This window comes from Nylanderia fulva, unplaced genomic scaffold (assembly GCF_048542155.1).
Source record: "Nylanderia fulva isolate GAGA-0341 unplaced genomic scaffold, ASM4854215v1 Scaffold2, whole genome shotgun sequence".
In the NCBI taxonomy this organism is placed as follows: Eukaryota; Metazoa; Arthropoda; class Insecta; order Hymenoptera; family Formicidae; genus Nylanderia; species Nylanderia fulva.
The window spans coordinates 6,437,968-6,454,724 of record NW_028190263.1 but is presented as its reverse complement, the minus strand read 5'-3'; the positions used below and the strand labels follow the sequence as shown (position 1 = coordinate 6,454,724).

At 35.1% G+C, this 16,757-nt stretch overlaps 1 protein-coding gene across 2 annotated transcripts in view; it reads left to right on the top strand.

The window, feature by feature from the left end:
• The window catches only part of fax (failed axon connections), a 36,721-nt gene extending 20,304 nt beyond the window's left edge, over window positions 1–16,417 (top strand). The window contains exons 2-4 of one of the 2 annotated variants that reach the window (XM_029318269.2): window positions 11,669–12,007; window positions 12,875–13,012; window positions 13,481–16,417. In XM_029318269.2, the coding sequence (XP_029174102.1) occupies window positions 11,669–12,007; window positions 12,875–13,012; window positions 13,481–13,837 (834 nt within the window). In that variant the 3' untranslated portion in view covers window positions 13,838–16,417. Of the gene's footprint in view, window positions 1–11,668; window positions 12,008–12,859; window positions 13,013–13,480 lie in introns of both variants that reach the window. The other variant, XM_029318268.2, reaches the window with a different exon arrangement.
• Window positions 16,418–16,757: the final 340 nt, after the last annotated feature.

Genomic DNA, 16,757 nt, shown 5'->3' with positions numbered 1-16,757 from the left:
TGTTAAATATTTAATACAAAAATTTTAACGGGGACCGTTTTTTACAAGAAAACACGTTTTTACACTGTGTCTCTATTTTCTTCTTGATAATATTCATGTATCTTATATTTTCGTTAATACGTAATCGATATTCTGTAACGCGAGCTCTCTCTTGCGGTTTTGGAGCACCATAGCATTATTGTCATGGATAAATTAATCACGATCGAGAAACACGGAGTTGTATTTCGTACAAAGTATAAGCTTGTCCCAAACATAATGAACGTAATCGAATAATTCTCATTAGATGTTCCCCCTTCTTCCTTTAATCTACATTATTAATATTGGAATTTCTGTACAGGACGACCCGTGTCTCGCCATTTTCGGTATTAACATTAATTTAATAAGTATAATTTAATACATTGTTTAATTAATAGAAGAGAATTTCTCGTTTAAAGTTTGATATACTTTAGCCAACTTTTAAACGAACATTTTAATAGAATGGATTTACCTCTTTCGCTATTCAATTTCAAAGATTCTTTATTTTGGCAATTAAATTTCAAAGCCTTTTTTCGTAGTGAAATATGTTTAAAATTAACTGAAAAGAAATAATGTTTTGTTATTCAATTACATTATTGAAAATTCAATTTACATTTTTAAACGTGCATTAAATACCTATAATTAAGCTATAGTTTTCAATTTTTTCTAAAGAAATTAATTTGAAAACGGTTATATACATATATCTTTCAAAATTCGAAATCAGTGAAGACAAAGTAGCTTATCTGTACATTTAACAGTAGTTACAATATTGCAGTATTAATTGCATACTAAATAATTTTTGTTGATACATACTAATGTATATGTTACTAGCGACATAATTATATAAATTATGATGAAGAAGCTTATGAAGCTAATATTTCATTCTCCGAAGTCCAGGTGCAAGCTAATTAAATTATCATCTTTCGCAGCTGTAAAGGATAAGATATATATGTTACGAGATATGTCAAAAAATTTCAATTCAGCATTTTTCAAGGCGAGTAGTATCGCAATTATCATTTCGTCGCACGTTCGTTTCTTTAATTCCCGCTTCGAGTTTCAATTTCTATCTTATTCGTTTCAAATAATTTCATTAAATATTTTTCAGTCCCTATCCATATTAACATTAAAAAAAAATTTTTTTACAAAAATATTTATTATTATAACAATTTCTCCTTGTTTACCGAGATTGTTGTTCGAGATTACATTATGTTCCCGGCCAGGAATTGCAAGGATAGCTGTATAGCAGGACAATTTGTCACAATATTGACGATACATTTAATCATCGTTGTCGCGATGATACGGACAGAAAATAACAATGTGCGAGCCGATTCACGGCTGTCGTGACGCATGATTTTTTGCGACTCGCGTCAGCTGACTAATTTCAAATGCGGCTACATATAAGAATAAAGGCGGCGGAAATAAACGCGGGGGCGGGAGCGACGACGCTTAAAATAGCGTGGCGAAAGACTTCTGAAGTCGCACACGTACCACATATCTCTCGCAACAAGAACAAAGCGCGTGGACAAAGAGAAAAGTCCGCGGATGCGTCGGAGGCGCGCGAAGATAAAGAGAGATGAGAGGGAGGATGACAGGACGAGATGAGAGGGCAAGGCGGTGACTAGGCAAGCGTTCTATTACATTCCATTAGCCGGCGACTAGATTGCTCCGTCCTGGAAATGCGATTGTCCTCTCCTCTCTTTTTGCTCCTTTTCTTCTCGTTGCGGAGCGAAATCGTAAAATGCGCCGCGAGTCCGTCTGCGTCCGTATATTTTCCGATAGAGAGCAAAAAGGTCTCTCTTCGGCGTTAATATCATTTATTAATCTTTCAATCGTACGATACTTTAGTGAAAGAGCACGATTTCGTACGTATTATATATGTTTGTGGGAGATTTCAATATATTTTATGCATGTACATTTATATTTTTTTAATTATCAATTGATTTTTAATTGATGTTTTAATTGTCAATTAATTTTTAGTTTTATTTATAGTTAATAATAATGAAAAGTGGGCTTATTATATTCATTATAATATATATTTAAATTTTTTTATAGTTCTTTTAAAATAATTTTTTTATAAAAATAATATTTTTAAAAATGTATATATTAGTTTTATTTATACTTCCCGCGATGGGAAGAATTAATTTATATTTGATTAAAATTGAATTCATATATATGTATACCCACATCTATTTCAGCATTTTTTTTTATTAAAAATTAAAATGCATTGAAAAAAAAACTTATTGCTTTCAAATAAATATTTATTTAAACGGTACCACTTACACATTTGTTCGAAACAAATGAATATTTGTCTGTTTTGACAGAATTTCTTGTAAATATTTTTCACAGCTAAAATCAATATTATTACACAGAGAAAATTTTCTCTTAGAATTCACTCTGAAAATCAGGATAATCATGGGACAATATGGAAGTAATTTTACAAGAGTTCTCTGATTAATTTTCTCCGAGCATTTTTATTTTACATCTTATATTGTAATAGATATTAATATTTACCACAAGATCTAAAATGTTTGATCAATTTTACAAAATTAACATTTATAATTAATTATAATTTTTTTTATAAATATATATCACACAATAATTAATTATATCACGATTTTATAAACCATAATTTTCAGGGCGAATTGAAGAGAAAATTCTCTGAAAATGTAATTTCGAGATAAATGACGAAATAAATATTTATTCGAACAATTAAGTAATTTTTTTTCAAGCGCCAAGAGCGTCGAAGTCGGGCTTCTCGAGGAACGCTCGCGTTCGTCAACGGCGCGACCGCAACGTAATTACGGGTCTCGGTATCCCGGCAGCTGTAAATCCCTCGCGCCCTCGTCATCTCTTTTTCTTCTCCCGTTCGCCTTCATCTCGCGAGGCGCGAGATGGGCAGGCGGAGCTCTCGTATAACACATATATATATACAATGGGCTCTCTCTCTCTCTCTCTCTCCGATATATACACACACATATATGCCTGCATACCGTCCGTAATATTGTCCAATTTAACTCCTTCACTGTAGGTTTTAATTAATTAATCTTCCAATTGAACCTCATTACGGCTTATCTTATCGCGCGGAAGAAGAACGACGACTTCGGTCGTTTCTCTCTCTCTCTATCTCTCTCCCTCTCCCGGCTTGACATTCCTCGACCGCGAGAAATTTATTCTGTCACGCCGGGTCCGGGGGATTCGCGAGGAGGATAGAGGTTCATTGCACTCCATAGAAAAATAGACGACGCGCGCTGATCTGCGCGCATCCTCCGATGCTCTTTCTCTCGCGTTCTCTTCTCTTCCTCTCGTTTTCTAATTGATATATCTCTTGAAAAACCATTAATGAACCTTAAAATATAAATAAAACTTAAATCAACTTAAAACATTAATTAATACACAGAGAGAATTTTCTCTTGGAATTTACCCAAAATCATGCTACTGGAAGAATTTCATAAGAGTTTCTCCGATTAATATTTATCACAATTTAAATATTAATATCTATATACCACATTTTATTTTATTTTAGTAAATTCTAAGAGAAAATTCTCTCTAAAACATACTACATGTGTATTTAAAATAAATGTCAAAATATTATCAAATATTTTAAATTTTTTATATGCTTTTTAAAAAATACGTTTTCAATCGTTTTTTATTTTATTTTCGTAAAAAAATAAAAAATAAAATAAACGGTGTAAATTTGCGATTGAACCAAAATTCCATTTTCGACTGCAACAATATTGATTATGAAGAAGTCTTCCTCGAGGCTGCAGACGATGACAATTCAGAGCTATTTATTGCACGAAAGGATATCGACGCGGTTATCGTGTTTCATAAGATAGTTTACGCGCGACATGAACGGATCCCATTGTGCGACTTTATGGTGTCACGCTCTCGAGGAAACAACGGGTTAAATGTCGAGATAATTTACCGTTCGTGAATGCAAGGCGTGGTGTGTTCCTCCCAATTTGACTGATTATTATTGAAACAAGAATGCACTCGGTCGGTGCCTATTGATCGCGTGCGCGCATTCAACGTCAATTCGAGATTCGATCTTTTCTATTTCGGTCTATTTAACTGCAGTAATCAACGTCACCCTTAAATCATCTTTCCTGAGAAACTGTTTGCTCGATAACAAAATAAATTTAAAAAAAAGAGAAAACGATAAAAATGCATGATATTAAATTTTTCGATTTTATTCTGCCAAGAATATTAAAAAAAAAAAGAAATTATGGCTATTATTATTTGTATAGAAATGTTTAACAGAGTCGTACAAGAAAATAGGTTTATTCGCGCAAGACGATCCTTTACAAATTAATTTACATTCGCTGCCTAACACTTTGAATACATGTAGGCGAGGAAGAGAAGCCAAGGATTATCTGTAAGCTAGCTGAGCTAGCAATCTACTTGATCCAAGCGACGTGATCCTACGACACGTTCCGCGATGCTATGCTATGTTCAACTCCTCTCTCTCATTTTTTTTTCTTTTATTTCCGTGCTGCTGGTCGAGAGAGTGCTTTAACGCATTTAGTGTTCATACGTCACGTGTGGTACCCAGGAACGTATATCGCGGAACACCTATTGGGGAAAATTATTTTTAACAAATAAAAACGATACGACTCTTCGAGATAAATTGACTGCAAATTTCCTACTGGAAAATGTCACATTTCCGTGATAAAAATAAATTGCGATTAGTTTCTCATTTAGTAAAAATTTGAACAACATCTCTTTCGTTTCCTCTTTACGATATAACTACACAGAGATAATTTTCTCTTAGAATTTATCCTGAAAATCGTGGGACAATATGGTATTGAAAGAATTTTATAGTAAATATTTCATGTACATAGAAAAATTTATCGAACATATTTTATATCTTATTGTGGTAGATATTAATATTTTTTATTGTGCATATTAATCCATAATTTTCAGGGTAAATTTTAAGAAAAAATTCTCTCCGTACATGATGACCATTTGTTCTTTATTTCAGAGGACAATTCTTTTTTTCAACTAGCTGTCCTTTAGATTCTAGATTTATTTATTTTCTCAAAATTTAATTTTGTACTTTCTTTTAAATGTTGTTCTTTATTTTTTACTTGGCGTTTCAAATGTCATACTAACATTTGAAGTTTTACGAAAGCAATCGACAAATGTATAGCTTTTCCTGCGAGAGCGACATTAAATATTTGTAATGAGTCAATGAGTTTCAAATTAAAAAAATACGTGATAGAATCACAGTTATCCTTTTTTCTTATCAATCTCAAGACGAATTTGAATTTTAAATGTAGAAGTGTGGTAACTTTGTCACAAAGTGATTTAGAAACATCTTGAAACAAAGCTCTAAAACTTTCAAGTTAGTCCTTTATTTTTTTAAAGAAAAAATGGTCACCGTAAATATAAATGTGTCGAAAGGTCAAGCGTTAAAAAATTCCGTCAACTTAAAAAGCCGAACGAGAAATCTCTTTCACGATGAAAGAAAGAACAGAAGGAGGAAAGTTTTTTCTTGCGCGAATATATTTTATTATCTAGATGAAAATGGTCATATAAGATTTTATTTTAAATATAGTATATCTAGATAATAGAAAAAATTATAATTTTATCATTTAGCTAGACATATTGAAAATAAAATCTACATCTTATCTAACAAAGTAAGATGTGAATTTACATATTTTTATCTCATATGCACTGAAAAAAATGACTAAATTAATAAATATTTATTTGAACACTCCCAAATGAATCATTTATTTGAAATAAATAAATATTTTTCGTATCAAATCAATATTATTAGCTTCAAATAAATAATTCATTAGGCAGTATTGAAAGAAATAAATATACTTATTTGAATTCAACAATTTTTTTTCAGTGTATTTCTATCTAGCTAATTGAAAAATCGTTTAAGACTGCGTATACGTGTGTTTCGCGAAATGGGTATTTGACGTACGTCCTCGCCGTGGGCAGCGGTAAGTAGCCAATTATACTGTGCCACGCGACGCACAGTACGTCTATAGCGCATATACATATGCAAATCTTGCAAGCGACATCCGTCGCGTTGCGTCGGAACGCATCGACCGACGTAACGTGGCGTGGAAACAGTATGCTTCTAGTCCATTAGGATGAATGAGGGATCGGATATATGCATAGATTGCGCGTCGTAGTATTGTCGCGTGTCGCGTCGTGGACCGAGCTTAATTTATAGCTTCTCATCGGAACGAAGACGCATTATAGCCGCTCTGTTATATACCTAGAAATTTTCCCTTCCGGCCAAACCGGACATAATAGCACCTCCAGCATTTTATCCTATCATTTTTTCGGCTACCGTATAAACTGCGTTTTATTGATTTTTGCGCAGTTTGTTAAATGCATTTTTTTTTTGCATAAACTGTCGCGTTATTTTATCTGATCGACCTTTTATTTCAATAAAGGGAAGGTAGATTTTGTACTTATTTTTTAATTCGATTCCCTTGACTCGTTTTTTCCCCCGGAAAATTTAAAGAAGAGATACTCTAGGAATTTTAAATAAAAATATGATTGAAAAAATCTATATGTCGAAAAATATATTGAGTATATTTTTTTCGGGTACGATAAATTGCCATTTATTTATTTTTGCGCAGTTTGTTAAATTGCATTTTTTTTTTGCACAAACTGTCACGTTATTATCTGATCGACCCTCTAGTTAAATAAAGAGAAGGTAGAATTCATCTATTTTTTCATTTCGCGATTTTTCGACTCTCTCGACTCGTAAGTTTTTTTTCCAGAAAATTTAAAGAGGAGAGACTCTTAAAATTTTAATAAAATATGAATAAAAAAAAACATGTATACGTATATTTGTTAAATGCATTTTTTGCACAAACTGTCGCATTACATCTAATCCGTCTATCTAAATAAGATTAAAGGGAAGGTAGAATCTGTATACCTATTTTTTAACTCGACCCTCTCGACTTTTTTTTTCGAAAATTAAAGAGGAGAGACTCTTGGAATTTTAATTAAAAATACGATTGAAAAAAAATATATCGAAGCATTCAGATAATATATTACGTTCCTCGTTGTTCGACGTTTCGCTTTACCTGGACCTAACTTAACCCAAATAGTTCGAACGTCTAATCGATAGCGGGCCGAACTTTGACCCTGGAAAACATCTGTCCGTGTACAGACAAATTTATTCCTCTCTCTCTCTCTCTATATCTCTATTTTTATCTCTCTCTCTCTCCCCGTTTGCCTTGTGCTCCGCGATCGAGACTAGTTTTTCGGCGGCGATTCTCCGCGCGATACGTGCTCTTACATCGCGCAAGCGGCGGCGGTTCGCAGCACCATCCCGCGCGATCAATATCAGCGCAAACGGCGGCAGCCACGACTACGATCAACGAGGGTGACTACTACAACGACGATGGGGACGAGGGAGCGAGATAAAAAGAGAGAGAGAGCGTCACGACCACCGACACGCGACATATACGTGCACGCGGACACATGCACGAGACGGGTGCATGCATACTGACGATGACATGTACGCGTGTGGGTGTGTGGGTGCATACATGTGTACGCGATGTAGGTGTGACGTTGCGCCCGGTGGGAGACGCCAAAGTGGGGACGCGCGTTGCCAGGCGACGGAAGCTGCTGCCGCGCTCGAGTTCATCGTCCTCCGCTCGCTTGTTCTCTCCCTCTTGCGCGCCGAGCCGGCTCTGGCTCGAGCCACCCTTCGTCCGTTTCTTTTGGCTTCTCCGCGTCACGTCGAGTCGCGGATCCGCCCTGCCCCGCGAGTACTCGTTGAGAGTCTGTCTAAATAAGATTTAAGGGAAGCTGGATTCTGTATCCCATTTTTTCATTCGCGATTTATTCGACTCTCTTTAGTTTTTTTTATTTTTTTTTTATTTTTTTCAGAAAATTTAAAGATGAGAGATTCTTAGAATTAAAAAAATGTGATTATATATATAAAAATATTGAAAATATATATTGAATATATTTTGAAGATATAATACTCTTTTTTTGGTATATTAGTACTCTTGTATTCTCTCCTTCGTTTATTAATTTTTTACACGGAGAGAATTTTCTGTTAGAATTTATCATGGAAATTATGATAATCGTGGAACAGTATGGTATTGGAAAAATTTTATAAGAGTCTCTGATTAATATACCACACTAAAAAAATATTAATATGTACATAGTAAAATTAATGGAACATATTTTATATCTGGTAGATATTGAACAGAGAAACTCTTAATTTTTTATCGAAAGGAATTGGAGTATTTCGATATAACAGGTTCAGTTAAATAATATTTGCAGGAATATTCTTTCCGATATATTCGAGGGTAACGTAACTTTTTCTCCGTGGAATATTATTTTTTTATTCGAATAATAAGACGATAAATTGTATTTTAAAATGTTTTTTTCGCTCCGATAAAGAGCTCAATATCTTCTCTTTGTCTTGGATTATTTCGCTCGACATTTAATATCTATCGGAGTGAAAAATGTGTAGAGGGTTTCGACAGACAATTTGTCTGAATAGTTTGAATTTGTTTGAATACTTTGATTATATAATGGAGATATAGTATCGATGGGATAATCCACGTAAAATATTACAAATATTTCGAAACTATGAGAACGACAAGGTTGTATTTTATTATCATATATATTACTGAGAATTTGAAACAATTTCGATCAAATAGAATAAAACAACATCTCGTACGTCTAAAATGTGTCACAAATCTTACTAAAAACTATGAAAAGAATTTCTATAAATAATAAATAATAGAATAGGTTCGATTTTATTTATAGATAGAGTTCTATTATTTGGAGCTCTTTTTTCTACCAATCTGGGAGCCTCCCGAAAAATATACAAAAATATGAATACACGTTACATAAACATGATGTAATACAATAGAAATCTCGCTGTATTATGTCGAAGATGCGATGTGCAGATATTCTATGTAGCATTATCATAGTTATCGTATCGGAGCCGAATATATGTAAAGGATTTCGATGAATAATAAGCATGATGTAATAGGGAGGTCAATGTGTTGCATCGAGGGCAGAGGCCGCAGGGCGTTCGAGGCAAACAACCCCGTCCTGCGCAACTCTACATCCCCGTTATCGACGTTATTCACGTTGAAATCAAAAATGCAAATAGCTCGACTGAATAATAAGGATAATAAGCATATTCCGTGAAAATTTCAAATATCACACACGCACTGATATCGCTACTGAATTTCATAAATAATTTAAAAAAAGAGAGTGAAAGAATTTCGTTTACGCCCTCCGTGAAAACAGGGAACCCCCGACGAGAGAGTGGAATATTTCGAGAGAGGATTATAAAATAAAAATATACGAAAGAGTAAAACGGGCACAAAAGGGAGGAGAATGACTCATTTGGGCAAATACACGTGTGTCAGCATTCTGACTGACCCCTATACAGCCCCGACACGCGCGTATTATATGCACACGCTTCTCTGCTATAACCCTCATCGATCTTGTCGTCGCATCCGACTTCGAAGGGGTTAAAACTGGAGCAATGGATCTCTCGCCACTGTGTTATATGGTTGTTGCTTTCCTCGTCGTGTCGTCGGATCCCATGGATTTTTTCTAGTATTACTCTCATGGACGTTAGCAGAATTTTCACCAAGGGGAGCGTGATTAATATTTTTTTTCTCATTTCTCGTTTTTTATTTTTTTTATTTTGTTATTTAAAATTTTTTTTTATTAATAATGCAAATCATTTTTTTTCCAAAAGGAGAGCTTTCACATTTTGTAGTCCTTGGCTTGTTTTGATGTTTACGAGTCATGGGCATTCGTAGGATTTTTTTCAGGAGTGGGAAGGCACAATTAAAAATTTCTTTAATTTAATTTTTTTTATATTACACATACAGATAAATTTCAGTGTTTATTCAAAAGGAGAGCAAACGCTTAATTTTTTTTAGCGATTCCAATGCTCTCATTGTCCCCTGAATCTCCATGATTACTCTCATTCTTAGCTCGGCTAGATTTCACGCATTATGGTCCTCGTCTTGTTTTGACGTTTACGTGTCGGCTCCGTAATTGGCTTCTTCGCGGTGCATCCTTTCTTTTCTGTTTGTTTCGAGTTCGCTCTTCCGAGTTTTGCTCGTTTCACCTCGTTCTCTCGTTTATTTCTCACATCGTGCACACGCACGCAAACACGCTTTAATCCCGTTTCTCGCTTAAGCTCTTACTCAAAACTTACCGTGCGATTTACTCCTCTTTCTCTCTCTCTCTCTTTTTTTTTATTTCCATCTCGATTTGCCGAGCGAGTCTCGTGCGGGATGACATTATTACATTAGTAAAGTCCATATATACTCTTCCGCTCGTTTGACTTTGACTGCGAATGTTCCTCCATATTTTACGAGCACGAAATACTTGATCCACATAGTAAATTATGCAAGAGAGAAGAGAGGCACACAACATATTACTACTTAAGTGTTACGGAGAAATCCTATTTAAAATATTCTCATATCTCTGCGTATTTATTTATATTTATACTATAATTCTAATCATGAGAACAATATTCTTTTTCGTTGATCATATGATTATACTGAATTAGAAGATATTTATAAATATCTTTTTTTTTTGTGTATCTAGTATTTTTACATTCTAGAAATATTGTATGGTATATTTGGATTTAAATTGATTTAAATTCACGAATATATTACTCTTTAATATAATTATAACAAATTAACGAATATAGAATTTGTTTTACATCACCGAGAAATTATAAGATAATTATATTACGAAACAGTTGATTGCTACAAGAGAGAACAACAAATTAAATTTTACGCTTTAATAAGCACTCGACTTGTTTTTCAGTTCATTTTCAGAGTTTTTCTTTAAACATTTACTTTACTATTCAAATTATTCAATATATTAATATCTGTATATTATTAATATATATTATTCACCGTTTATATCGTATTTATATTTTATACCAAATAACAAAAATCTTATGACGTTATCTTTTGAGATAAAAAAAATAGTCTGTACATTTATTGTAAGAACATTCGTGAAAAAATCCGAGACACCCCCGTGATATCGTCGCGTGAAACAACTTGACAGATTAGACGTAATAAGCTGATTCACCTGTGAAAACCACGATATCCCACTTATGCGTTTAACGCGGTAGGTCTATAAATAGAGCATGTACTTTGCGAGAGTATAGGTGCCTATGCCTGTCCGTCTTAGTTATTTATTACGCACAATGACGAAGAATCGTGTAGAGAAGTTGGCACTTTTATAATTTGAGTCGATATAAAAGCAAAATATTGATTTAAAAAATCCAGCTGGCAATTTTCAAATTATTCGTGTAGAAAATCAAATTTTCCTACGCTACGGTTTAAAAAAATCAATTCGAGGAAAAGGATCCTCGCCGCTGGCGCATATTAAATTGTGACGTCAGAGACGCGAAAGCCCAAACGCTGAAAAATTTTTACAATTAGATGCCAATTTTAAATCTATTTCAGATGGCTTTAGCACATTTTTGAAATACCTCGAAAACTATGTTTTAATTAATATCATTAATTATAATTATAATATATATATTATAGTATATATTATAATATATTTTTTATATATATTATATATATAATAATATATATATATTTTTTTTAATATAATTATTTACGCTACTTGAATAAATTGAGATTGACGATTTTTTTGGTTTCAGAATGTTGATCACAAGATGAAATTCCGCTCCAAGAAGGGCCAGCTGCCGTTCGTTGAACTGAACGGCGAGGAGATCGCCGATAGCACCATCATCCTGCGGGAACTGAGCCAGAAATTCGGGAAGGATCTCGACGCCGGTCTCACGTCCGAGCAGCGAAGCGTCTCTCACGCCATGATATCCATGATCGAGAATCATCTCGTTTGGGTCGTCGCGTGCTGGCGCACGAAGAATTTGGATCAAGTGCTGAAGGGCTACAAGGTCAATCTGCAGCTCGCCCTGGGATCACGTATACCGAATGCGATTCTCAACTTCTTCTTCAAGCTCACGTTCGGACGCAAGGTAAGTTTCGTCTATCGTTCGCCGGCGTGATATCGGTGTGACCTAGCATACAACTTGGACGTTTTATTGTTAGACTCACTGAATGATCATTCTCACATTTTATCACGGTCCCCGACCGTTCAATTGCAATAAATTCACGTTTCATTCGCATCTCTTTACGTTTTTTCTCCTTGGTTTTCACGTTACTTGTTTACATATTTTCATAATTATATTCCACATTGTATTTTCATAATTATATATACATATATAACAATGATGTATGCTGTATGCGAAGAAAAAAGGAATTTTCCCTTTGTTTGTTCGCATTTTTTTCAAAACGCACGATATTCCACATTTTTACGATTAGCCATGCATGTGCATTCACAATTGCATTCGTGTAAATACTAATTGTAGTTTTGCCATTGCACATATTTCTCTCGATAAAAGCGTTAGGCTTTAAGTAACCAAAGCCAACATCATCATCGACATTAATCATTTTAATTCTTGAGTCCTGGTCGAGGTGATTCTTGTCTAGATAATAATATGGAATATAAGGATGACCATATGAAACTCAAATTTATTATACAAAGTGAGTTATCAATTTCGAATCAAATATCTTACTAACAAAGTATAGATGCGAAAAAAAATAACAACGTTTATGTTGGATTTTACTTCGACCAAGTTTCGCTGCTTACACGTTATCACAGTTGTAACTTCATGCTATTCCCAATCATTCATAGTATATTCGCTTGGAGTGCAAATTGCGCTTGTATAGCCATAGATGTCTATGAATGTGGTAGCTGAGGTATATCATAGAAGTGGGAAACGTAAGCGTAGAACAAAGCATGGTGACCATTTGTAGTGAGATGGTAGTTGGATTGGTTGCAGGGTGCGAGGAAAGTGAAGGCTCAAGGAATGGGGGTGCACAGTGCGGAGGAGGTGTCCCAGTTTGGCTGCACCGACCTGAAGGTGCTCTCGGACACGCTGGCCGACAAGCCGTTCTTCTTCGGGGACGAGCCGACTACCGTAAGTGTTAATCCGTTAATCCGCTGACGCATCTGCCTGTCGCAAGCGAGAGGCACCTCGCGTTTTGCAACGATAAATACGGTGTTATTTTGCCTCTCCTGTAAACGAGATGCCCTCGATTACTTGTAATACTACACCGGAGATGAATATCGGTGAGCACTTGTGCTGCTCGTATGTGCGATAAAGCGGGATCATTAAAGTGGAAAAACTTCAAAATGAAATATCAGACTGAGCAAATATCCATTAAGGCTGTAAAGAATATTATAAATCAGTAATTTTAGTGAGTCATATACATATATATATATATATATATATATATATATACACTTTATGAAAAATTATTTTGAACAAGAACAACCTACAAGTATGAATTATGTTTATGTTAAGATATGAGATTGATACGATTATCAATTTGTATAATCGGGTCCCGCCTCGACGGGTTTTACGACGTATGTCTTTGTTGTGCAGATGGACGTGGTGGCGTTCGCGCATCTCGCTCAAATCTTATACATCGACAAAGACACGCCCTACAGCCTGCGAGATTACATGGTAGAGAACTGTCCCAACTTGGTCGGCCATTGCTCGCGCGTCAAGGAACGATGCTTCCCGGATTGGGATGAAATCTGCTCCAGTCTGGACATGAACACTCATCTGCCGAAGCCTGAAAAGCAGGAGGAGAAGGAGGGTAAAGAAGAGGCGAAGGAGTCCAAAGAGTCTAAGGAGGAGAAAGAGGGCGACAAAGAGAAGGCGGATAAGGAGGAAAAGGAAGTTGAGAAGGATAAGGAGGTTGACGAGAACAAAGAAAAAGAGAAAGACGGCAAATAAGCGGTCTCGTTGTAGAGGGAAGTAATAAGTGATTTAAAGGCGAAGAGTCGCAAAGGTGCGTGCTGATGAATGAAAAGAAAGCAAGAGAGGGAGAGAGTGAGAGAGAAAGTATATGTGTGTGTGAGAGAGAGAGAAAGAGAGAGGGGGAAGAGAAAGAGAGAAGGAAAGAGAGAGGGGGAATGGTTGATGATGAGCAAGAATGTGCGTATGCGTATGCGTGGATGTTGCGAGAATGTGCGACGATGTCAGAGACGAGAATGGTATAGAAAATACGAGAAGAGTAGGGAGATACCGGAAGTGAGAGATGGTATGTGTGTGTGTATGTGCGCGCGTATGAAAGAGAGAGAAAGAAAGCGAGATAGAGAATGAACGAAAGAGTAAAAGAGAGTGCGTATGTGTGCGTGTATGCGAGAAAGAGAAGAAGAAAGCGAGAAAGAGAGAGAGAGAGAGATAAAGTTCTGGATTAGAGCTCTCTACTTATACGTATAGATATTAATAGACTCATAATGTTAATACTTCGTTTATATACGTTCAATACGCGTCACGCGTTATTTCACATTGACACACTCGAAACACACACGAAGATGGAGCGACTATTCTCTTTAACCCACGCCCTTTCTCTGCTCTGCTAAGGACAAACGAAAAACGGGGCTATCTCATAAGTCATTAGAAACGTAGGATTGCAATATACGAACTGCAATAGTCTGACGCAGCTGGGATCTCTTTGTCGACAGTGGCCAAATGCAATATAGCGTACGCTATAAGATACAAGTAGTTGTGGAAGAAGAAGAAGAAGAAGAAGAAGAAGAAGAAGCGAGGGTAGGATTATACCGATTCTCGTTCCTCGGACGAAGAACGTCCTACTTCGCTTCTTTCGATGATCCTTGCTGTGCATAGTTACCTTGCGTTCTGTGCGCAACGTAACGCAATGTTTTTTTCTTCTTTGATTTAGTCCATATTTTTTTATGTTTATACGTATATATCTATCGCGCATTTTTACTTTCGCTCATCGCGTTACATGAAGTTTTTAAAAAGATTTTGTAGAGTATAACGAGATTTTTTATTAATGACGTATCACAGAGAAATTGTCTGTTGAAATAATATCTGAGGAGATATCGTTGCGATCCGATACTTTTATTATTAATTAACGATAATATATTAATGATAATGCACTAATAATAAAATAACGATAATATTAATAAGATTGACAACAATAATAATATTAATAATTGATAGTAAGCAAACGAAATACGATGTCTATACGCGAAAAAGAAAAAAAATTAGTATCAGGTCATCGATTGTGACTTGAATTGCTTCTCTCGCGTTCTTCTAAACAATCGAATCGGAAATCGAGTCACGCCAATTGACCAGCTAGCAACGGATGTCCTCAGACAGCCTAATGTAGAATGCAAATGGAGTTGACGAGTCGTCGTACGTGGAAAAGTAGCTCTCGATAACCACTCTTCCGTACTCGGCCGCAATCCCGTTTGCATTTCAGCATCATCAAGCGCGCAAGTAATCAAATTTTACTTCAACGACGATACTTATATTCCTGTATATTTCGTACGAGACTAATTGAATTCTTTTTTTGCAGATCTTTTTTTACGATGATATTTTAGACGTGAACGGGAATATAAAGTAGACTCGCGATGAACGGCACACATATATTATTATTTTACTATATTATTTGTATATTATATAAATATATCTATATTACGTAGACGCGCGCGAATGCAGATCGGTCGCGAAGATGCCATTCGTATAGCGGAGTCGTAATAATTCGTCCCCCTCTCTCCTCCCCCTTCGTCCACCGTCCCTTGTGTTCCCTACATACATCTTGTTTTTTTTTCTTTCTCTTAGCAAAGAGGCACAGGTAATGTTTTGATCTCTTTTTTTCCTTTGGTACTCAAAACACTGTGCTGCCCACGTATTTTATTGATACGATTTTTCGAACGTGTTAAGAAATGATAATGAAAATTACCTTGCGTATATACAAAGTGTCTTTCACGCATCGAAAATCGACATTTGATGTATAACGGGAATTGAAGTTTTTCTACGAACAAAATGTGTAGCGGCTGTAGTGGTTTTTCTACGGCAGCTGAACATATTCCACGAAGACACGAAGATATATAATTACAATTTAAGTAACTTACTATATATTATATTAATAACGATTATGATCACACACATACATACACACACACATACACATACACGCGTAATGGAAAAAATGGAAAAAAAGATTAGTGGATGATGCTGTTTATACCTATATAGAACGACGCATATGTTTTCACCTGTGGTTACATATTATTATGGATTATTACGTACGTATAAATAATATAAATTAGAGAATGAAAGAAAAACATTTGGACAAGACCATAACGTTGCAAGCACAGTAGGTATATAGGCCCACCCAATACAGTAAGATTATTATAAGAGGAATATTAATAATTATAATATGACTGCTCGTTTTATGCTCGGCGCTATACATTTCATTGTCATTATTATATCACCATTTATTAACGATATACATACGAACAAATAAAATGTGTTTATAAATATAAAGTGAACTTTACGAAATTTGCCAATGCATTTATTGCGCGGTCCGATCTCTCTTTATCTCGCCGTATTTCAGAAACATTATCGATATAATTTGCATTTTGTAGCTATACATTGTACGATACAACATAAAAGGACGTTAAGAGGAAAGTGTACATTAATAAGTATAAATGAGGAGAATCAAAAGTGATTTATTATCTAAACTTTGAAGACTTACATAATAGTAAAGTAGAGAGAAGTAACATTTGGATTATTTAATCCGTAAGGGATCCGCATTTCGTTCGCATCAATTTTTATTATTCCTATATATGCTTTATAGATTTTCTTTCATAATTAATTTTTTTTTCAGATATCTCATATT